The sequence below is a fragment of the Amblyomma mixtum genome, chromosome 2, assembly GCF_055824585.1.
Source record: "Amblyomma mixtum isolate Tamu chromosome 2, ASM5582458v1, whole genome shotgun sequence".
In the NCBI taxonomy this organism is placed as follows: domain Eukaryota; kingdom Metazoa; phylum Arthropoda; class Arachnida; order Ixodida; family Ixodidae; genus Amblyomma; species Amblyomma mixtum.
The window spans coordinates 19,631,779-19,655,781 of NC_143013.1; the positions used below are offsets into that span (position 1 = coordinate 19,631,779).

At 45.8% G+C, this 24,003-nt stretch overlaps 2 protein-coding genes across 6 annotated transcripts; both read right to left on the reverse strand.

Annotated features, from left to right (window-relative positions):
• Positions 1-1,853: 1,853 nt before the first annotated feature.
• LOC149358587 (uncharacterized) lies at positions 1,854-3,374 on the reverse strand. Its single transcript, XM_089567567.1, has one exon. It carries the CDS (start codon positions 3,372-3,374, stop codon positions 1,854-1,856), a length of 1,521 nt encoding a protein of 506 aa, XP_089423693.1.
• Positions 3,375-12,593: 9,219 nt separating this feature from the next.
• Positions 12,594-21,075, reverse strand: LOC149358588 (uncharacterized). 5 transcript variants are annotated; one of them, XM_089568865.1, is made up of 6 exons: positions 20,914-21,075; positions 19,981-20,093; positions 16,038-16,106; positions 15,906-15,941; positions 13,438-13,503; positions 12,594-12,752 (listed from the first exon to the last, which is right to left on the reverse strand). In XM_089568865.1, the coding sequence occupies exons 1-6, from the start codon at positions 20,996-20,998 to the stop codon at positions 12,657-12,659; spliced, it is 465 nt and encodes a 154-aa protein (XP_089424991.1). In that variant the 5' UTR covers positions 20,999-21,075; the 3' UTR covers positions 12,594-12,656. The 5 variants fall into 5 exon arrangements, with proteins under 5 accessions (XP_089424991.1, XP_089424996.1, XP_089424992.1 ...); XM_089568870.1 differs by lacking the exon at positions 19,981-20,093 and having other exon boundaries at positions 20,918-21,075; XM_089568866.1 differs by lacking the exon at positions 16,038-16,106 and having other exon boundaries at positions 15,906-15,980.
• Between the last annotated feature and the right edge of the window lie 2,928 nt (positions 21,076-24,003).

Consider the following 24,003-nt stretch of genomic DNA (forward strand, 5'->3'; position numbering starts at 1 on the left):
GGAAAAAAATCGACGTCATGCGACCTTTTCAAAATGGCGTCGTACTTGATACCACACTTCTCGTTCACTGTACTGTAACTGTACTCCGCATCGTCTGCTGTTGTTGTAGTGTGTTTTCATCAGTGGAAACGGTGCGTGTACAGCAGACATGAACAAAGTGTGAACACTTCACTGTTGAAAAGGCCGCGGTAGAGCTCATTTCATCGCTGGCGCTTCGTAGTCGCTGCTTGCTGAGCTCGTTTTACGTCGAGTTAAGCGAGCTTCGCTTTTTTTTCCCCGGTCGCAGTTTTCGATCACGCGGGTGATACTTAAAATCTAATAGCTGAAGCGAAGAAAGCCAGTATTTTCGACATCGTTGCAGTTCCTCACTTCCCACCCGCATAGACTGTGCAGCGTAAGCACGGCACAAATTAACTGCAGAGACAACTCGTAATGAAGTCTTTCCATGTCAAGTGCACGCATACACTGCTGTAGTGCTCCTTGTTTCGCTGTTTAAACCGAAGCTTCGAGCGTATTGTATCAGCTGTTCAGCGCTGTCCGAACTGGTCGCTGAGCAAAGGTGAGTGCCGTCTTTGCGGGCGTTCTGTTGACTCGGTTGCTGAGCCCGATGACGAGTTCAATCCTAGCCGCGGCGGCCGCGTTTCAATGGAGGCGAAACACGAGACGGCCGCGTACTCGACGGCGGAGTCGTAAGCTGCGTTTGACGATTCGTAGATGCCGTGCAATTTTGTATGCTTTTGTATACTGCTGCATATAAAACATTAAGCTGCATATGATTAGAAATTTGGAAAGCTCTTGGGCCCAATTTATTTGCTTGGTTAGGTGCGCTAAGCAGCTGCAGCTGCTTAGCGCACCTGTTCATACCACGTGGTATGAACAGGTAATGTTTAATAATCAGCAACTGCGACAAAACTGGTTTATGCTGAACACCAATATATAGGAGTCCACAACACAATATTGCTGGATCAACTTTTCACTGCTGTTTGTAATAACTCAGTGTTTCGAGTTGCAGCAAAACACCTATGAGACATGGGCAGCAGAAAGACCTCATGCTTACTGCTGAATTTAATAAACAATATTGTTGTGTTGTGCAGGATGATTCGAGGGAAGAGAGCAGAGACTGAGTGGCTTCAGGGAGATGAAAGAGCCTGTATAAGAATGGGATGACATTCACACATATAGAGATACACATACACTGCATTTACACTTCAACATTACATTCACACAGTGACTGCCCACTGTTAATGCGTACTGTTGAAAGAGAGAGTTCAAAGGGGAGATGATCGCAATGGACCAGCGCCACCAAGCAACACAGAACATTGAACATCACTTAAAAGAGGCATGCCGTGCTCTCCTACAGTTGCATCTCTCACGGCACTGAGAGCGATCGAAGGGGCACCGCTGACATCAGAGAGTTCATCTTATATGGAAACGATGAGGCTTCCAGGACAACACTGCAAAGTGAGCTTGTGCTTCAGGAGCCTCGTGGTTGGTGATGCAGAGGTAGGCTCAAGAGGTGGCATAATTGGGTACCCACCAGTGATACAATGGGTAAAATTTATTTCGTGGCTTGCTGACACAAAAGAGGCAGGTTCGATCCCGGCCACGGTGGTTGAATTTCGATGGAGGAGAAATTCTAGAGGCCCGTGTAATGTGCGATGTCAGTGCATGTTAAAGAACCCCAGGTGGTCGAAATATCCGGAGCCCTCCACTACGGCGTCCCTCATAGCCTGAGCCGCTTTGAGACGTTAAACCCTCTACACCTATCAGATGGCAGAACTAGGGGCATTGAAGCAAGATCGTACATTATGGTGATAAAAGCATATGACTCGCTGTTTGTGACAATGCTGAGATCACCACAACGGCTCGATACCAGAAAGCTCGGTTTCGGAAGTGCTGTCATCACTTCCCAAGCTGATGATGATTGGCTCCAGCTTGTTGCTAAACCCACGCTTCTCCCGGAACAGCATTTCGATGTCCTTCACATGCCGCACAGCATTGGCCCAGTTTTCTGCCGTGACCTTCTGCACTTCGGCAAGCAGAAGAGCCTGCACATCCCTCGTCTTGAATGTGGTGTTCAGCGCTGCCACTCCATTCTTAATCTGTGCCCAAATAAGTTCTATAGGATTAAACTCACAGTGGTAGGGAGGCAATCTAAGGACAGCACACCCAGCACTTTCAGCAGCTGTATCAACCTTGTACTTTACAAACTGAGCCTTGACGGTGGCTACAAGGTCAAGCAGCTGCTTCTTCGTCATGGTGGCGGGGCACGGTATCGCCTTCGAGGCCACCCAGCCTTGAATGTCTGCCTTCCGCCACGAGAGTGTCGGGACATTCTCCACGCGTCTGGAATGGTAGGACGCATTGTCCATGACAATAACACTTCGAGCTGGCAGCTTATCGAGGACGGATCTAAACCACGTCTCAAAACGGTCGCCGTCCATCTCTTCGTGGTAGTCGCCTGTTTTTTTCCCCAAGAACACATCCAAGCAGCCATCAACAAATCCATCCTCACTACCGATGTGAGTCACAATCAGCCGCTGGCCTTTTCCTGACGGCTGCTTGAGCCCCGTTGTCAAGCCGCGCAAGTACGCGTCGCGTGACGACTCGATTGTCTTGTCGGACCACACCTTACTCACTGTGTGGCCAGCGGTTACCCACGTTTCATCGAGATAAAATATTTTGCGGCCTTCTTCCCTGTAGCGGGCGATCTCGTACAGGTACTTATGTTCCCACCGCAACAAGTCCTCGCGCTCGATGAGCAAGGAGTTCCGCCCACGTTTCTCGTTTTTGAAGCCGATGTCCAGGAGGAGGCGGCGGATGGTCCATGGCTGAAGTGTAGGCAGCTCCTCTGAGGCGTCCGCGGATGCAAATTCTGCAGCAATCTTCTGCACTGTTGGAACCTCGTTGCGCCGGAAAAAGCTGTGCACGCAGTTCCTTAATGCGGTCAATACGAAGCTGTCATACGTGTGAATGCGCCTCTTGCAGCCGTCACGTTTAGGCCGCTTCCGTGGAGGCGTCCGTAGCTCCCCGTCTATTGTTTTCGCAGCGCTCTTGATATCGAAAACCTTGCGTAAGCTCACACCGGTTAGGTGGCTCACCCTCTCGCAGATCTCCGTTATCAATGCTTTCGGTTCCTCTTCTCGCAGCCTCATGTAAACATTCAGCACGATTTGCTGAGCGGCACTGCAGAGGGCATTTCCACTTCTGTTCTTTTTGAATAACCCCTTCGGTGTCGTCGCGCTGTCCTGGAGCTCCTGAGGCGTACCTGATAACTGCGCAGTCGATGAAGGCGAACTCGACGAAGCATTTGGAGGAACGGCAGAAGCATAATTATGCTCAGCCAAAAACGCGTCCTCAGGAATGACATCCATGTTGGAAACAGAAGTACCGTCCCAGCAAACCAAAAACCTCTCAGAGACGTCTAGCTAGACGTTTCTGAGAGGTTTTTGGTGTGTTGGGGTACTGTGCGTTTTTATCGTAAAGACTTGCAAAAATTTTCCCGCCTCAACCGCTCGATCGTTTGCGGTGAAACTGCACACAGAGCTTGCGCAATACGGTAACTTTTGTATCGTAGCAAGTTTTACAACGTTATTTACTTAGTTGAGCCGTGCATGAAACGAAATCGTAGTGGTCTGCGTAGAGATCGTGAAACCAAAACCCGCAGACGCCGTTTTTTCGCTGAAACGCGGCAGTGGCGCCATCTGTTTTCAGCAGTGAAAAGCGTCATTAGCACCTCTAGCACAAACAATTTTTTTTTATACCGCCGTAAACAGTAATGAGAGTTATTATATATTAATTTTTATTGAAGAAAGTTACAGTATTTCCATTGTCGCACAAAATGTTTCAAATTATGGTTTTTGCCTCTTGCGATGTTGCGTGGCGCGCGCCGGGTTTTTGCGTTGCAAACGCTTTATTTGAGCTCAATCAAGAAATAAGCTTTCAATGCGCCACTCTAATAATCGAGTCAAAATGTTAAAATCTATGCCTGTATAATCTTTTTTTTGTGATTAGATCTTTATTTAGGTTACAAGGAAAGCTTGAACAACGGACTATTTTGCAACCTCGCGGAGGAACAGTGGCTGGCGGTAATGAGGGTGTGGGCGGAGCTTCACTGCAGACTTAAGTTGTATCCGACTATAGGTGTCTATGCTTCATTAAATCGTGTTGTATTTTCTAGCATGCCAATAAGGTTTCAGATGCAAAAAAAATATATATTTGTTAAAAGTAAAAATAGTCATAGATATTGAGGTATGAATCAACACATTTTTTTTTTTTCCTTTCTGGTCTGGGTGGAACATTTTCTTTCAAATTATCTCGGAGGTCATGTAGCACGAGCCGGTGACACGAGCAGCGTGAGCGTCGAGATGACTAGAAAAGAACCCTTCTGGCGAGCAGATGATATCACAGCAATTTGTTCGGTGATTGACGTTGTTCTAAGCAGCCGCACAAAAGCATTTTTGAACGAAATGAACGCAATGGTTTCATATATTGTAAGATTTCGCTTTTTTGGGCATTAACTTTTTTGCTATCGTAAAAAGCGTTTTGCTACACATCTGAAGAATGAACAATTATTTTTAATATTTCTATAACAGTACCTCACAATTTTTCAGTATTCAAAATTTTTGTCCAAGAATTTTGGACTTTGCTCAAGAGCGAAACGAATACGTAGCTATCGTTCTCGATCGGTTTAAGAATTTCATATACTTTCTTGCAAGCTGGCAATTTTACGGAAGGATTGAGTCCGTTTCCAATTTCTCCGCATGTAACTGCATGCCCGTGCACGCTAAGAGTTGTATGACGTGAGTTTGCTGACCGGTTCTTGCAGCAATCCCTGGCGACGCGCGTTTTCTTCTTTGAAATGATGTGTTAGACGTTAGTGCACATGGATCACCACGTGATGTCCACCTACGACAGCTAAATAGTTTATAATTTAATTTCTTCTTCATGCTGTCTCGATTTCATCAGCCGAACGATAGCTGGGATGTGTATGTTTAGGTCACGTGAGCCATGAAAAAAACGGCTGATACGTCATTTTTTGTGACTCCACATCCTGAAGCAGGCTGGCTTAAGTGCTGTAGTGAACTAAGGCTATGTATCAGAGATTATATTTCAGTTTTTTTTAGTGCCTTACATGACCGGTACACCAACTACACGTCACAGCAGTCGTTCGGTAGACAAAACCGAAACCGAAACAGCATGAGAGAAGCGAACACCACGCGGTGGACTGAAAGTAATGATACAAGTCGCGGCGTGACGCTCGCATGCGCTAGATTGGGAAAGCGCTTTTGGGTATACTTTTGGGGGAAGGAGGGGGGGCCCTTAAGCTTCACAATGCGACCAGATTAGTTCGCTCCGAGCAGGCGAAGCGAGTGGACGTCTTCGAGCGTGTACCCATGTTTCATCGCTGCGTCGAGGAAACCATGGAGCGAACCTCCATGGAGCGAACTGAGGAACAGCGCTACGCTGTGAAGCTTTGCCATCACCTACCGAGTCATTCGACGTGATAAAGACAACGTGTGGAAACGATGCGATGTCCAGGTCTGATGGCACAAAGCATTTACAAACGGCCGTGAAGACGTTCACGATGGGCAACGGTCCGGGCGCCCGTCGATGATGGTTACGGACGGTAATGTTCACTGTGTGGTCCTGTGTGGTCACGGCCATTTGTAAATGATTTGTGCCATTCGAACCCTTGCAACCTGGACTCTGCTTCATTCGCACATGCTGCCAAATGTCTCGGTAGGTGATTTACTCAGTTTATTGCAAAGCTGCACCGCGTGCGCTGTTCAACGTTCGCTCCATGGTTCCCTCGGCGCAGCGACGAAACAGGGGTGCACATTCGGACACGTCCACTCGCTTGACCTGCTGGAAGCCAACTGAGGTCTTTGCATTGTGAAGCTGAAGGTTCCCCCTCCTTCCTACAAAAGCGGTTTCCCGATCTAGCGCATGCACGCGTCACGCCGCGACTTGTCTCACTACTTTCAGGACAGACCCTGTATTCTAATGTCTAACGCATCGCTTGAAGGAAAGAAACATGCTACTAAAATTAGGTGCCTATGGTCCTTTAAACGGGCCTTCTTTATCTGCTGATCTGGCCTTTTTTTCACAGTTTTGCAGGTCAACCGGTTAATCATCCTTAGCGGCCGTCATGTCTGGACAAGATTCATCCTCCCTATCCTAACCCACTTCACACCCTCCTCCCCCTCCCCAGGCATTCCTCCTCGGAGCCAGCACAAATTGCACACAATTTCCACAAATTGCAGCGCCGCGCCATCCCCTAGCGGATCCGCGCAAAGCATGATGGGAGAAAGGAGCGGTCGCCGCCCGCGTCGTCTGCTGCCAAACGTGTTGCTGTGTTGTGCCGCCGTGTTCAGGCGTTGTGCGTCTTCTCGTGCGCGTTGTAAATGTTGGAGCGCACTGCTGTGGTGGTTATCTCTTAGTCTTTCTGGAATTATGTAGGGATTTTTTTAGACATTCGACATGTCTGCAGATTAGAATCGCGGTGGCGGTCAAAGGTGCTGCGTGCCCGGCTGTAGTAACAACACGAGAAAGGACATCAACATTTTATACCACGTATTCCCCAAGGACAAGAAGCTGAAGCTAGAATGGGTGCGCAGGATAAACCGGCAAGGTTCGCAAGGGCGATTTACCCTGTGGAAGCCTTCGAAACACCACAAAATATGTGGTACGCATTTCAACACTAGCGGGCGCAAGGGATACATGGATCGTCTCTCCACGATCTTTCCACACCGAGCGTATGCGGAACGGACGCCTGCTGTGATTACGCAGAGCAATGGGCACATGCGAATCTCCAACTTCGGCTGGTGACCGGGGCAGAGGGCGTCGCGACTAGGTACGGCCAGGACGCCACGACCGGCAGCCTGAAGGCCGCCCGCAATGCTGCTGCATAATTTTCGTTTTTTTTTTTTTTGGGGGGGGGGGGGGGGGGCTTTTATGAATAAAGTTATTCACCACCACCATGGTCACATTAGCGGCGAGGGCTCTGAGTATACATGCATTGGGAGAACGCCGGTCATAGCGTCTGCTGATGATCCGTGGCCGCGGAACGCAACATCCGACTGTCTCACGCTTACTGTGTCAACCAACTGTGTCATGTTTAGCAAATAGCTCGTGTTCTGTCTAAGGGAGTGCTTGAAGATTATATATTACAGCAGTGAACATTTACCGCGTCAACGAAATTTCCGCAGGAGTGTGCCGATGAGGACAACTGCACTCATACTGTTGTTTACATCGCTGCAGTACGAAAAGTTAGTACTCGTTTTCATGACATAAGACGCAATCGGCGCTTTAGTTCTATTAATCAATCTGTTTTCTTTTTTACCGGCTGTAGCCGTGCTTGTTTACGCAGTGCGATAATGTGTGGGAAGCGATGATGCGATCGCACGCCTGAGAAACACTTAACAACCGCGGGCTGTTGACATCGCGCAGGACCGGCGCTTCTCGTTTTTTGTCCCGGCTTCCTTCGCCGTGACCAGTACTTTATTTTAAACTACTTTATCCAGAAGTATGTTTGGCGACCGTTCGCTTTAACTGAAACGGCCTAACTTGTTATCCAGAAGCTAGCGACGACTGCTGCTGGCCGTAACCCGGGTGAAAATCTTTCCCAGCTCAACTGGTTTATGGAACAATTTCCAGTTGGTTCCAGTTGGAACGAAATGGAACCCAGATGGTTCCAACTGGAACCAACTGGAAATTGTTCCATAAACCATTTGGGCTGGGAAAGATTTTCGCCAGGGAAAGCACTGCTCGGCAGTCTGGGTCACACCGGCGTTTCACGTTCATCATATGCGTGCCGAGCGATGTAAGCAATAATTAATTTCAGGTCACTATTGCCAAAACTACACTCGGTGACCATTTTCATTCGCTAAAGCTAGTGATTCGCTCATCACAACCGCCGCAATCACAGATCATATCCTAAGGACTCGCTAGGCCTAGTCGTCGCGGAAGGGAAGGGAGTCGCCGTCGACTGAAATTAATTTTGCCAGCGCTTATCGCTGGTGACTGTTCAGGTATGCACATGTGAAATATGGCCGTTCGTTTCGCTCATTTAGAAGCGCGAATATATTTGCACCGCCGCCTCATCACCGTGCTTTCGCTCAGCCGCCGACTAGGCTGACCGTCCGCCGATCGGATTCGTCGGTGTCGTTGGCCTGAAAAACGTGTCCCACTGCAATCATATTATAGTAAACTAGATATTTCACTATAATCGCATGCTGCTGTTGACCGTGGTAGTGTCGTTGTCGGAGCAGTGTGACCACCGCCGTCGTTGTACACTGAAAACGAGCTGAGGCTTTCGAATGCGCTTGGAAGGTTTCGTGTAGCACCGCGCGCGTCCGTCGAGTCCGAATGTCATTCCAGTTCTCGCATGTCATTCGACTCAGGTGTCATTCGAACGTTCCCGTGTAGCACAGGTATAAGAAACAGCGATGGCGACGAGATGGCAGGGGAAGGCTTTCCGGTGATCAGGCGCAGTCGGAGAGACGGACGAAAAGACGCGAGCGCGGCGCCGCGGGCGCCGCGGCGCTCCGTTTTCCCAGAGTGCTTTGCGCGGCCGCTTGGTGGCGCGGCGGAATTTGTGAAAAGGTCTATTAAACCCGCCAATGATGAACGCTTTGCCCAGACGAAGACAAGTACACTTGTCGAAACGTTGGCAAGCATATTCTGAGGCTTTCCCCTCCCTTGTTCATAATAATAATAATAATAATAATAATAATAATAATAATAATAATAATAATAATAATAATAATAATAATAATAATAATAATAATAATAATAATAATAATAATAATAATAATAATAATAATAATAAACACCTTTATTTTCAGAGAACAGAATACAGTCTTTAAGACAAGTCTGCCCAAGCCATAAAGGCTTGTAGGGCAGTACTCGGCAATCGGTGAAAGACAGATATATTAAACAATAGGTGTTACAAAGCAAGCAAACAATGATAAACCGCAATACCTAAGGCAAACAAGAACAAAGAAACAGTTTAGGTTACCGACATATGTGTTTTTAAGAAGTTCTTTAATAGAGACAACGAAGAAACTGAAAAAATTGAATCAGGCAGAGAATTAAACATTTTTGGTATGTAATAATTACGAGTGAAGTGGCCATAGTGAGTGTAGCAGCGAGGTACCGTAAAACGGGGATGATGTCGAAAAGGACGAACAGGAATGAAAGGCACCAAAAATGTACTCTCCCAAAAGTGAGCACGAATGACTAAATGATGGAAGAGGGCATCAACTTAGTGATTACCCAGAATTTCCAGTTATATAGCGTTCCACTGACGCGCAGTGCCTTCCAGGTGTTTATCATTGGTGAGTTTCACCGAAGAAAACTGTCTTTGTTTGAGACTTTCTTTCATGGAAAACCACAAGCGAATCGCGGATAGTACGGATTAGCTAAAGCTCCTTGATTACCATGACGCCCCTCCAGGATTAGCCTGGGAGCTTTATTTCAAGCAGTTTCAGTTTCGCTTCTCGGTGCAAAGTACCTATATGATGTCACAATTCACAAGTGACGCCATAAACAAGTGACACCATAAACAAGTTTGAGAGCACGGAAAGGAGAAACTACCTATTCAGAAACGCTTTTGCTAGGAGAAGAAGTGCATCACAGCTTGCGCAAGATGCATTGAAAATAGCCCAAGGATACTAAATTCAAGTTTTATACAAATGCACTAAGCAGAAACTCATCTTTAATGTCATTTAAAATTTAGACGCGTCGTGCAGGGGCGAACAAGTCTGTGCTCGTATGGCGTGGAGGCTTTTTACCTCGTAAGACGTGAACTGCACCAAGCCCTCGACGGGTTCACAAAGTTTACCAGCGCCGTTATTTTTCACAGATTTGTAGGCGGCGCTCTGAGCGACGGCTAAATATATACGGTGAACAGTTCTCGTATGGGCGGTTATAATGAGATTTAATGCACGGGGAAATATGAATTTCTGCAATGTTGGAAGTTGTACGCCGCTTCCGCATAAATGTCAACTACCACCGTATCTGTACTTGCAGCCATAACGTTAAAAGTACAACGCACGTTTCCTCGTCGCCTTTTTCTACAAAAAAAAAAAAAAATGCTTCACTACGCGTGCTTTAGGGGACCGGACTGAGTAACGAGTTATGACTGCTTGTCGATTCCGTTTTATTGGTGACGCACTACATGCGCGTAAGCGCTTATAGAAACCTTATGCCACTTACGAAGGCGCTACAGGCGTCATGTGGTAAGGCTGGGATATTGGCGGGGGGGGGGGGGGGGGGGGGGGGAATTGCGGCGTGCGCGGTCGACGACGCGATCTCGCAGAACATCAATACAGCTATCGCTGTAAAAGTCTCTGAATGCTGCCAGCTTCCGAGGTGACAAATAACGGGGTTATGGCAACAGGCAAGTGACTGTCAGTTCCCGGCACATCTGCTTCGCGAAAAAGCGTCCGAGGGCTGGGGCGCAAAGAAAATAGCGAAAGCACCTGTGTACTGAGTGCATGCACGGGTTATACATACGTCGGCTTTGTAGACGCCGATATTATAATGCGGAAGCATTGTACAGCTGTCTAGAAAGAGTGGCATCCCAAAATACATGTGACCAGGCAATGAAAAAACTCCTTGACATGGCTAAGTGTTGCAGAATTTATGCGAAACCTAAATATAATGTAGACAATGAAGCGAACATGTAAATGTACGTAATAATGCAATATTGATTCACAACTCCTGTTTAACTCCTGTTTAACTGCTGTTTAAGAAGCTTCCTGTGGTCTAGATTATGCTTATAAATCTGCTTGTGGCGTCCTACCGTCGTATACTTTGACGTGCTCTAGAACGTAAACCGAAATTCTGAAGTTGTTTGTATAAAATGATGTGCCATTTATTATTCAGCTGGCATCTCGGGACGCTTCTTCTTCCTTTGGCGTTCATATTTCCGCAGCCTGACAGCCACGCCTTGAATCCGGCCGCATGGCTGGCATGGCCTCCGGCCGTAACCTGATTTGCGATCCACAGTCCAAGATTCACGCTGCCCGGAAACTAATGGCCCTCCGAACCTTTAGGCGCGAACTATGGAAGCGCCGTAACTTTTTTCTTTGCTCGAACCAGTTAAAGAATTAGCGCGTTATCTCGCTTCTACACGCGTTTTTCGAACCGCATCGCTCGGCATACTGGCATCGATCATCGCTGATTACCAAACCTGTTTGGAAACTTCCAAAGGGTCATACGTTATACCGAACTAACGCACTGTAGTCTCACAAGGGCAATGATCGCGTTTTTTGGACCGGCGGGAAGGCGCGGAGCGTCGTACGAGATATCGCGGTATACAGAGGATTCGGCGACAACCATTCTGCTTAAATTTGAGAAATGAGATAAAACAGACGTTCGCGGAAACGTTGTATGGACGTTCATGCCATGTGCATCAGAGTTGTCATTTCGGTTTTCTTCTAGGCGACTGTGTCATTCTTGCGTCCTCCCGTCCCTTTACAGCAACCGCTAGTCGCGTACTGCGGGTAAGCTCATGGTTATGCAGTTTGGCTACTGAGCACAAGGTCGTGGGATCGATACCATGCCGCGGCGGCTGCATTTTACTCGAGGCAAAACATAAAAGGCAAACATGTGCTGCACGATGTCAGTAGAATATCAAGTGGCTGAAATTAATCCGGAATCCGCCACTATACGACGCCTTTTTCTCTCTACCTTCTCTCTCTTTCATTCCTTCACTCACGGCGCGGTTTGGGTGCCGTGTCCACCGAGAAGTGGGACAGTTACTGCGCCTACATACAAGCGCATTCAATACTAAGAAAACATCGAGGAAGAAAGAAGAATCATGGAGGTAACAGCTACACATAGCAATGCTGCAGTATGAAATACAAACGAAATAAAAGGTTGCTGTCTTCTTTCCTATACTTTACTCCTGAGCATTGCCTCTTCAATGTGTTACACTTACCTGCATCTTTATTCTTTGTTCTTATGTTTTCCTAAGGTTGATTACAGATTTATGAAAGGAATAAACGAAGAAAAAGCAAATGAAATGATGGGAGGAGGAAAGATAGGACGAAAAAGGTGGGAAAATAAAGAATGCAGGAAAAATAAGGAAAAAAGTAGAAAACAATTGAGTACTAGAAAAAAAACCATATGCACGAAATGAAAACAGATATTATAGCAACTCTAAACAACACATTGCCTTTTCATTGCGCCCAAAAATACCTGCTCTACTCGGAGGCCGTGAACGTAAATAAAGCAGTCAAAATACAAAGCAGGCGCATGTAAAAAAAAAGGCACTGCGTCCTTCCTTGCCAGAGCCAGGATGATTGCTAATTCGTTGGGTAAACAACAACGCCAACAAACTGGGAATATTTCAGAGGCAAACAAGTATAAGGAATATCTGTTTATCTTAGAAATCAGGAATATTGCAGAGCTAGGATTATTCCTTATTAACTAGGCACGTAGCACCGCAGCTACTCACTGGCCCTGCAAATGTTGCCACAACAGCGTTTTCGGTTTCCTATACAGCAGGCTCCTCCCCGGGGCGATGACAGCGTGCCAGGAAGAAGTAAAAAAGCGAGAGAAAATAAAAGTGAAAACATGTATTCGTCGCTTATAGGTATATTTTATTTGACCTGCGGCCCTTTATGCGCCGAAAGTGCACTTTCTCAGCCGATAGTGTCGACGTACTGTTTGCCGAATGCAGTCAGGTCGTCGATAATATGCAGTGGCAGCTTCACAAATTCGGTCTTGCGAACGCACGCCTGTAAGCCGAGAAAAATTAAGGAGAGAATGATTACCATCCTTTGGTGTTGTCAGCGCGTCTGCGCTGTAAGCGCAAATTTTCAAGGCAAAACAACGTAACCTCCCTCCTATAAAAAAAAATGTAACAGACTTCTGTTAGAACCAATTTTTTGTAGAATTTTGGAGCATGGCTTTGTAGAAACAATAGAAATTAACAGCGGCCCCGCTGCGGTGGCTCGGTGGTTACGGCGCTCGCCTGCTGACCGGAAATATGCAGGTTCGATCCCGGCCACGGCGGCTCGAATTTCTTTGGAGGAGAAATTCTAGAGGCCCGTGTACTGTGCGATGTCAGTGCACGTTAAAGAACCCCAGGTGGTCGAAATTTCCGGAGCCCTCCACTACGGCGTCTCTCATACACCGAGTTGCTTAGGGACGTTAAACCCAATAACCAAACGAAACTGAATTAACAGCAGAACTTTCTTTAGTATTGCGTGGTCCCCTGTCGTAGCGACAGAACCAGTTCTGTCGGGACAACAAGCGAATTCGGAACAATACAGAAAAAAATTGTCGTTACGACAGGACGACGAAGCATTTTGTTGTATATTGGGCCCGACTCTGTTGTATTTCTCGACCTCTTCTCCCACTGCAAAAAAAAAGAAAATGGAAAAGGAAAGAAAGAGTATGACGGAAAATGAGTTTGCTCACAAAGGTATCTCCGACGGCCTGGTACCATCTGCCACCAATCTCTTCAGTTGTGTAGAACCTGCCAGACTACGATGGCAAATTAAGAAGAAAAGGCACACATAAGAATACATACGCTGCAAATACTCTCTAAGAATCCCCCTGCTATGCTTGCCACGTGAATCTTAACGTGTTTTTAACGTGTGTAGTGCTTACTAGCGGTCATTCTACGCGGAAGCTTGCCGTCGCAGTGGCTTAGTGGTTATGGTGCTCGCCTTGCTGACACGAAAGACGCGGGTTCGATCCCGGCTGCGGCGGCCGAATTTCGATGGAGCCGAAATGCTAGAGACCCGTGTAGTGTGTGATGTCAGTAAACGTTAGAGGATCCCAGGTGGTCGAAATTTCCGTAGCCCTCCACTACGGCGTCCCTCATAGCCTGAGTCGCTTTGGGACGTTATTCTAAAACGCCATAAGCCATAAGCCAAAATCTATATGGAAGCCGAAGGCTTGCGTCTGGAAGAACGAAGTTGTTGACAAGAAAAAGAAATAAAAAAAAATGGGACGAAATATGACGGAAGGCAAAAAAAAAAATTCTTGGGATGATAAAGATTGGGTTCCAAATTTCGTTGGCCTCACGCAGTTACCTTTCACACGGACACAAATGGCACTTTACGTAGTCGTGCGAATATCTGTAAACAGCATCACTTCAGTTCCAAGATTTCTATTTATTGTTATAATAAATTTTATTACGTCATGCAATCAACAATGATATTATGGAAGAGGGTCTCAGAGTCACGAACTGAAATGGGACCCTCGATTATAATTAGTTGTTACAGAATGAAAAGCACCTCTGAACAGCCCCAATAAACAAACTGTAATGTAGTGACATAAGAAGGAATACAACCAATACCGCGTGTGACCTACTCGAGTTTTGGTGATTTTGAACTAATTTCGACGAAGCACAAGTAGAACACCCATCCTTAAAGCCGATGTCAGTGCACGTTAAAGAACCCCAGGTGGTCGAAATTTCCGGAGCCCTTCACTACGGAGTCTCTCATAGCCTCAGTCGCTTTGGGACGTTAAACCCCAATAAACCAAACCAAACCAACCATCCTTAAAGCAGGTGAATGCCCAAGTACTTTGGATGACTTTTTTTTTTTATTATTGAAAACTCCATCGAAGCGCCCAAAAATACGTTCGTGCGTGGAGAGGACGTCATACATTCGGAACCATTAAGGGCGCCTCGCGACAGAAGCGACGGCAAGCTGTGTAAGCAAGGAGACGGCGGACCGAAATTCGAGTTGCGTTACTTAAATGGTGATTTATTACGCCAGTGGCAGTGCGCATGACAAGCGCTAGCTGGTCTACATTGTGCTTTCGCAATTGCTGAATTCTCCTTGAATATTGCTACTACGCATGAGTGCGTGAAGATTGTGTTCATACTTTTTACTGCGAGAAATGTGTTCGCATAGACTCGAGTATCTTGTCGTGCAGCGAGTTCGCGAGCAGCGTTCAGAGCATGACGATCCATATTGTCTGCATCCACGACACTTCCGCAACGCGAATGATGTTCCACGACGCCGCTGGCGGCTTTATCATAAACTTCGGTGGCTGCTACTGCGCATGCGCGCAGGACGCCACCCCGTACAGTCCTTTCAAGATGTTTTGTTTATTGCTGTTTCAAGGAGTTTGGCGACGCCTTCTTGCAACCTCGCGCTAAAAGTGATGACTGCAAAGTAGCGCGAAACACGAGGCGCAGGCTGGGAGCACGAAATGGTCACGTGATAGCGGACGCCAAATTTTGACTACACTACTACTACGGCGCCGGCGAACTTCGCTATAACAGCTAGCGCTGTTATAGCGCTATAACTGCTATAGCACTAGCTGTTATGTAACAAAAACAAACCGCAGGAGAAAGATTCACGTGAAAACTTCGAAGTCATGTCATTTAAAATAACGCGAAGAAAATGGGCCCCACGTGGCGGCTCATGGTGGGTTTTACTGCAAGGGCCGAGCGCCGGAAATATAATGGTTTGAATAGAGCCCAACATGCCAACATGGCTTGCGATGGCCGGTCGCGTGACGTCACACTCCCTTATGAGTTTTTTTTTTCACCATTCTCTTTTTTTAGCCAGAATCTTCACACTTGGCCTTGCAACCGGGGAAAGCAGCCTGAGGACTTTTCTTTCTACGGGAAAACTTTTGAGGGGACAGAAAGTTATAAGCTTTGGTCCTATTTATTTATTTTTACGTTCTGCAGCCTCGCATGAGGCTATGATATAAGTCGGGGGTAATGTGTAAGTACGAATATGGAGTAGGTGTTACCTTTCAAATTGGACCGTTCTGCTCCGGCGCGAAACTGTTTCGCGGTTTAGCCTCAATAGTAACATGAACTTGCAAATTGGACTGTTGTTTCTTTTTTTTAAATTAATAATTGCGAAGTCCATTACCGAGTCCTAGATGTGAAGTCAAAGCCGTCGTGGGCAGCTTACCTCGTTTTGTGTAGAGACAATCCAGCAGTCAAGGAGCTGCGCCATGAAATCACACTTTCGGCTAGAACAGCATTCCTTTTTTGCCAACAGTAAAAGCGAAATAAAAAAAAGGAACGAAATAAGAAACCTTACCTCGCCCGCTGTTTCTTGTTGTAAAGATTTTAAACAGGCGTCGTGTATTTCGCAGAATAGTTCCATTCTCTGGAAGATTAAAAAGCAGGTAAAATATGTGGAACAAATGGAAACAGCAGGAGGGAGAGGGGGGGGGGGGGTTGGTTTGGTTTGGCTTTGGGGGGTTTAACGTCCCAAAGTGACCCAGGCTATGAGAGACGCTGTATTACAAAACCATTTGTGAGCAATAAAGGAGAGAAAAAGATTGCCGAAGTCCGGAATATCAAGAAATCTGTTGAGCATAAAAAGTACTATATCCGTTAGGACATGGCAGTTCTTTTGTAACGTCGCGACAGAAGAATGAGCCGCTGCAGTTTACTGGGTGATAACGAGTGCAAAAACGCCGACGCTGAAATCGAGTCACGCAACCAACACGGCATTAAGATAGAGCTCGACGAAACCGCCTCAACGTGCGCAAAGTTATATTTAAAAGCGTCTGTAACGGCTCTGGAATCACCTGGAAGTTAATTTTTAAGGGACCTGTTCGACTCCTGTTTGCCGCTCAATTGAGCTGTCAATGACCAGGCTCTTGCAGGGTTTCTTGAATTTTGCCTATACTGTTCCTGAAAGCTACGGCGCAATTTGCTGAGCGTATAAGCGCAGCAATACTATTTCTTGCTATTTTATGCTTGCACGAAGGTTGACGCTTCGTGGAGGTTGCTTGCAACGTTTCGAAAGCCAGTCATGATATACAGTCGCGTGAATTATATTTTTATTTAATAATTAATGGTCTTTTATAGTTCTCACTGTGCGTTGCATTTTTCACCTCCACCCAATGTAAGATGGGTACTGGGATGGTTAGAGGTACTGGGCGCCGGCGGTCCATAGACACAGAGGTCGAGCACTGAGAGCACACGCACAAAGCGATGGCAATGCCGCTCAATACAACGGTCACAAGTTCGTCGTCGTCTTCGCCTGAATAGGAACTTCTCCGTCGTTACAGCTCAAATATACACAGCTGAAGATAAAACTTTTCATTAACAACTTCGAGGATGCCAGATTTTAACAACGATAACCAACCGAACTGTTCTATAGACTGTCATACTTATGCTGATCCACTACCGAACATTCGTCTGACCGGATGCTGCCTGACTTGTACTGTCAGCGAGTATTTGCGAGCCGTGAATCGGCAGGCTGTAAAATAGTGGTCGGCTATGCACTGGGGAATTACTGCAGAAGTCAGTTCAAAATTCGATGCACGTGCCACTACGTGGTCAAAGCACAAATTGATTATGATTATTTTTGATGCCCTCTCGAGTTGCACTGCTTATTACGAATTATATACCCCATGACGCAAAGATAGAAACGTAGTCAGTCACATATATTTTGGAAGGTCATTAAATGTGAATATTCAAGTCACCTGCGAGACGCAACATGTCTTCACCTTTATAACCTTTTAGGGGGCTGTCTTGTTCAAGCAAGAGACGGCTCACATTGCTTATTTATTTATTTTCACCCTCAGGGTATATGTACAGTCTTTGTCAAAAGTTTAGAGCCCAGGGGGTTTGCTTTTAAGCCTCGCAGTGGGACTCCTGTAATATTCGTGGTAGTCCTACTCATTGGAGGAGGCAGGACCAGAAATATTCTTACTTTCAGCAAATTTGGAGCGCTGGATATGCATTACGAACCAGACAGTGTGCTTCAGAAGCAAACCCCCTGGGCTCCAAACTTTTGACAAAGGCTGTACATATACATTTCACAGGGCAGTAGCAAAAATTGCAATGCATGTAAACAACAATCAGAAAAATTGTAACAATATACTTATAATACAAGGAGAAATCAAGAAAACAAAACCTTCAAAGAACTCATAAACGCAAAGCAACGGGACGTAAACACGATAATATTACGTTAGTAATCACATTTTTGAAATGTTTTGGGTCTTTAATGTACGTGCAGGCTGAAGGTAGGTGATTCCAATCGTTACTTGTCTGAATGATGAATGTGTGTAAACGTTTTGATGTCTGGCAATGTGGTATGCTGAGTTTATGATTATGATCACGGCACCTGACCGGATTCAGACAGCGGAAATAGCTGGATTGTGACGATATATATTGTGAAATAAACATAAACGAGATATCTTCGTCCGAATTGATAGTGATGATAAGTTTAAAGTAGTCTTCATTTGGGTTACGCTAGCTCTTCTGTGATAGTTGTTTAAAACGAAACGGATTGAACGATTTTCCACGGCTTCAAGCCTATCGATTAGTGTTGTGTGATACGGATCCCAAACAGATGATACGTTTTCCAGTTGTGAACGTGCACAAGTCGTATATAACAGTAGCTTTAAAGTAAGACGGTGCAGAAAAGAAGTTTCTTTTGAGATACCCTAGTGTAGAATTGGTTTTGGACGTTAAATACTCAATATGCTTTTTTCCAGGATATATTTCTTGTTATGGTGACACCAAGGTAAAGGTATGATGCGACAGATTGTAGATCATTATTATTGAGATTGTAGTTGGGACAATTTGTGCTAGTACAGGAGATTCGCACAGTCTTGCATTTATTAGGTTTGGTTTGGTTTATGGGGTTTAACGTCCCAAAGCGACTAAGGCTATGAGAGACGCCGTAGTGGAGGGCTTCGGAAATTTCGACCACCTGGGGTTCTTTAACGTGCACTGACATCGCACAGTACACGGGCCTCTAGAATTTCTCCTCCAAAGAAATTCCAGCCACCGCGGCCGGGATCGAACCCGCGTCTTTCGGGTCAGCAGCCGAGCACCATAACCGCTGAGCCACCACGGCGGCTGCATTTATTAGTGTTTAGCTGCATGCGCCACGTATTGCGCCAGTCTGACATGCGATTTAGATCATCTTGAAGAAATAAACTGTCTGAATCGTTAATTATTCTGCGAAAAAATGACGCAGTCATCTGGTAATGAACAAATTTGGTCGGTCATTGATATAAATGAGGAGTAATAATGGGCCAAGAAGTGATCCTTGGCGAACTCCATTGTCTACTGGTGTTGAAGGTGAAGTAGTGCCATTAATAACAACAAATTGAAGAAGTTTGGAAGGAAGGCACAAATCCAATTAAGTGTCTATAGGTCAATATATAGCATTTTGACCTTATGTATGAATAAGGGCGGTTAGCTTTATCGAAGGCTTTAGCGAAAGCAAGAAAAATTCAGTGACAAACCCTAAGTCCATGTAAGCATGTACACTGTTAGTGAAGGAGAGTAGCCGGTTATCACAAGAAACAGTCTTACGAAACCCGTGCTGAGAAATATTGAAAATATTGTTAGCTTCTAAGCTTGGATGGGGGGCGGAATAATAATAATTACAATAATAATATCTTTGTTGCCGCCACAGTTAATTACTACTACTACTGCTACTACTACTAATAATAATAATGTTTATTGGCCACAACGATAATAATATGAACGTACAAAAGTATTTTGAGCATAAGTATTTTATTAAGGTTTGGTTTGGTTTATGGGGTTTAACGTCCCAAAGCGACTAAGGCTATGAGAGACGCCGTAGTGAAGGGCTCCGGAAATTTCGACCACCTGGGGTTCTTTAACGTGCACTGACATCGCACAGTACACGGGCCTCTAGAATTTCTCCTCCAAAGAAATTCTAGCCGCCGCGGCCGGGATCGAACCCGCGTCTTTCGGGCCAGCAGCCGAGCACCATAACCACTCAGCCACCGCGGCGGCTATTTTATTAAGGACGGATGTATGTATTAGAACAGAAGCTGTCATGGAAGTTCGTGTAATCAGTCGAGGCTGTCTCCTTCTTTTATTCAGGGCCACTATTGGTGAAATTGTAATCTATCGCGGCCGAAACGGACATCTAGGAAAGTGCTAATCTTGGCTCTAAAAAAAATTTCATCTTTCGAAACACGTCAGAATGACGAGCTTGCTAATTGTAGTCCCGAATGCGCGAGAAAAAAAAAAAAACTTACGTGTCTCAGCCCACCCCGCGGAGCCTCCTTAATTGATGTCTGAATTTCTTTTCTGCATTGATTCATTATTTTTATGAAATTTGCTTTAATCTGCATTAGTCTCTTTCCTCGAGCTGCAAAAAAAAAAACAGAAAAAATTTTGAGATCACTGCGGTGACCCGCACTGGAGCAATGCCAAAGCAAAACATCCGCATACTATATCGACGTCCGTGGCTATTTTGACGTCGAAGTGTAATTTTCGCGTGTAATTAATTAACTAATTGCAACTCATGAACCAAATTTTTGCCACAGCAGTATCTCATCACGCACTAACACAATCAAACTTCGGCACATTTATCCTTATTAGACGACACAATCATGCAGACATAGAATGATTTCTCATTTAAAAAAAAAATAAGAATTTGGCATCGGTAACACCCAGCTTACATCGTTTCGCGTCACGCTCTTCACGTGTCTTCCTTGAAGCATGCACCCTTGCCGTAGCAGTTAGCAAGGACATAGTTTATTTTCAACTCCAACACCCCCGGAAAAAAATATTGCACGCAGTAGAAAAAAAAAGTATCTAATATAGGCTTGACAGCGTCCTTAGTCCTCTGACTTGACAGTGGAAATTGCAGAAATGCAGACGAAAAGGCAGCTTTACTAGTTGGGTAGCGATGCATTGTTGATGACGATGGAGCTGACAGTAAGCATGAGATAGCTCGCGGACTGAAGCGAACATTCTATATTCAGAGGCATGCATTACACGTAGCGCTCAATATTCATGAACTAAATCGAAAAAAAAAAATTACTGTGAAATGATGCGTAGTAGATGAGAATGCGACTGAATGGAAGCAGTGAGAAGAAATGTGTAATTATGGGTGTTGAAATTTCGTCCAGATATGTTAAACACGTTAACTGTTAATCTTATTCACAGAGAAACGGAACACTGACCTACTTCGAAAGGCTTGCAGCACAGGACTCCACCACTGAACGCCGTGGACAAGACCAGAAGCGCTTTCCACTTCGTCTCAATCATCTTACTTCCACGTAACACACTGAGATACTCTCTTTTTGGAATGGCTGACTCGAGCACAGTCCGCCAGGAGCGCTCGGGCGCCCTCTTATGAATCATTGGCGACGCCACAGGCAATGGCAGAGTGCCAAAAAAATGTTCGCTGCAGCCACCTCTTCCGCCGAGCTCCTGAACAAACGCACCTCTGATTGATAGCTGGGGATAAAGGACTCAACGCATATTTCTCGCTTGTTTATTTCATACCTGGAACTACTGGTGCGATAGAGATGTGAGTGTATTCAGGTGTGCCGCCGTGCGATGGCGTTAAGCTGGCCACATATTTTTCAGGGCTCTGCTCTTTTATTTTCTGCCGCGAAAGCAATAAGTTTCTAGCTCACTCAGTACTATAATAACCAGCGCAAGTGCAAGAAACAAAGTAATCATGTCAAAAGATAGCATTCATCATCAGTTCGTTGTTTCGAACCGAAAGCCCGCGGATATATTTCACCGGTTCTCTCTGGCATTCCACAAGGTTATGTGTTGGGCCTTCTGTTGTTTTTAACTTTTGTGATATTGTTGGTGAACATAATGTTAAAATTAGGCAATATGCTGAAGACTGCACTCAGTACTCTCCTGTGAACTCGGAAACACATCGGGTTAGATTTTACGTATAACTAGATTGGCTGAAGCACTGGTGTAACACATGGCACGCCTTATTAAGGCGAAAGCCTTTAATGCCTCATCACTGTCGACAGAAGCTTTTCGACAGCAGGTTTTCAGCAGAGGTGCCACGCTTTTCGGTTGGTCGAAATGGTTATGACGTCAGAGTGCGCGGATTCGCAGTAATGAGGTCACCCACAGATGCCTTACGCCCCTTTTGGAGCAGACGACAACTAATAAAATAGTTGTCGTCCGCTCCTACAGGGGGCGTAAGGTGTCCGTGGGTGACCACATTACATACCTCATTACTGCGAACAGAGTCATGGATACAACCGAACTCATCGAAGCAGAGAGAGTCGTGCTAAAGAAGCGGTCAAAGTCGGCAGTCAAAGTGTGTAGTTGGAATGTGTAGTCAAAGTGTGTAGTCAAATAAAGCACTAGTACAGCACAAACAGTCTCGCAGTCAATGCCAAACAGTGCGCCAGGAAAGGCTTTCGCCTTGCAGCATTTTAGAGAGCCAAAGTGCCCCTTGAACTTTTTGCTTTGATGCGGCGAAGACAACCTAACTAAAGCCTACCAGCGGCTCTCGCCTGGCGTGCTTCGCTGCCGAAGGCGTTGCGGTAACCAACTTTGACTTTACTTTAATGAGGATATTCTATTTATACTACACTGGTAACAGGATTAGGCACCTTATGATAGGCAGTAGGTCGTTCCAAAACACCGTCTGCTACTGTTTCAATACGAACCAGGTAGGGCATAGCAGCGCCTTGTGGGCGGCAAGTTGCAGCCAGAAACGGGTCATTAGTGTGGGTGCAATGTATTCTTCCATCTAGGTTAACGATAAGCTTATCTATTTTCATCTGTATATATACAACTACCGATATATCGAACTTTATCGCAATCCTCTTCGAGTTCGATATATTCGGGCTCGACTCTGTTACTGTGCCGCAAAAGCTATCCCTGTACATCAGAAATCCTTTCTCTAAACGTTACGGGCGGGCTTCACTGAAACACCCTATACGATCCCATATAGTCTGGAATAGTCATAACGTCAGAGTAAACAACGCGGACAAGAATAAATCGGAGGCACTTGCGTCGATAACTTGCAGCGTAGCATTGCACCTTTCTCTAAATTTTAGGACAATGGAGAACATTTCGATCAGACTAAACTCGGCATACTGCTGTGCGGGGTCGACGTTTTCCGCTGACCACCTGTTTTTGTCGCTTTCACTATTTCACAGTGAAGCTGCTGGCTCGTAGCAGCGGCGTAGAATACCTACCTGTATAGAATACCTATCTGCATATCTCGTATAACAAATTGTATTGTATTGTATCATGTTATACTGTACTGTACCGTACCACACCCGTACCCAACCGTACCATAGTGTGCTGTACTGTACTGTACTGTACTGTACTGTACTGTACTGTACTGTACTGTACTGTACTGTACTGTACTGTACTGTACTGTACTTTACTGTACTGTACTGTACTGTACTGTGCTCTGCTGTACTGTACTGTACTGTACTCTGCTGTACTGTACTGTACTGTACTTAATATTCGCCAGCAACATTGCCAAGAATGAAATACGGCTGCACTGGGATGCATACCATTCCATTATGGTATTCAACTGTACCAAAGTGACGGCGCAAATATACATCAGTCTTCGTAGCAGGCTCGACCGAATGCAGTTTTATGCCTCGTCTCCTACTACAACTCGTACAATCCAAAGCAGTCCGCATAGAACCGACGATTTATTCCAGTGGTGTGGTTTCTTTGCGGCGCTCTCCGTTTTTAAGGCGATTCCAGGTTAGGATAACTGATGACATCGTTTTCGCCGCCGGATTGACTGAGATACATGTCTTTGCCGCCGGCAGCGTATTTTATGACTTGGTCCGCCACCTAGTGGTCCCCTGAGCAGGCGCGCCTTGTGCGATGAATGCAGTGTCCACAAGGCAACTTGCTGTGAGGTCCTGTCTTAATCGGTTTTTGATAGGAGGCCTCCTGCCTTGAACAAGTCTCAAAGATTGCGTGTTACATAACGTAGTGGTGTTTTCCTCTGGTAATGTTTTACTTCATAACCACACCTGGCTCAAACCGTTTTCCACGGAGCGGAAGTTTACAGCTGCGAAGTGGTCACGCTTCGTGTACGTCAACTCCTTTTTGAGCATTTAGATAAATGATAAGGTAAAATTAGGCATGCTCAGATATGGTAGCAAGCGATCCCTGAAACATACCAGTTTCTTATTAGGAACCTGTCCAGTTCGCTTGCTCGGTTAACTTCTCGAATTGCCGGGGCAAGTGCAATGACCGCGACGCCCAGGGAGCCCTCATGCATGGCGAGATGGATGGGCTGGTAAATGACGTATCGT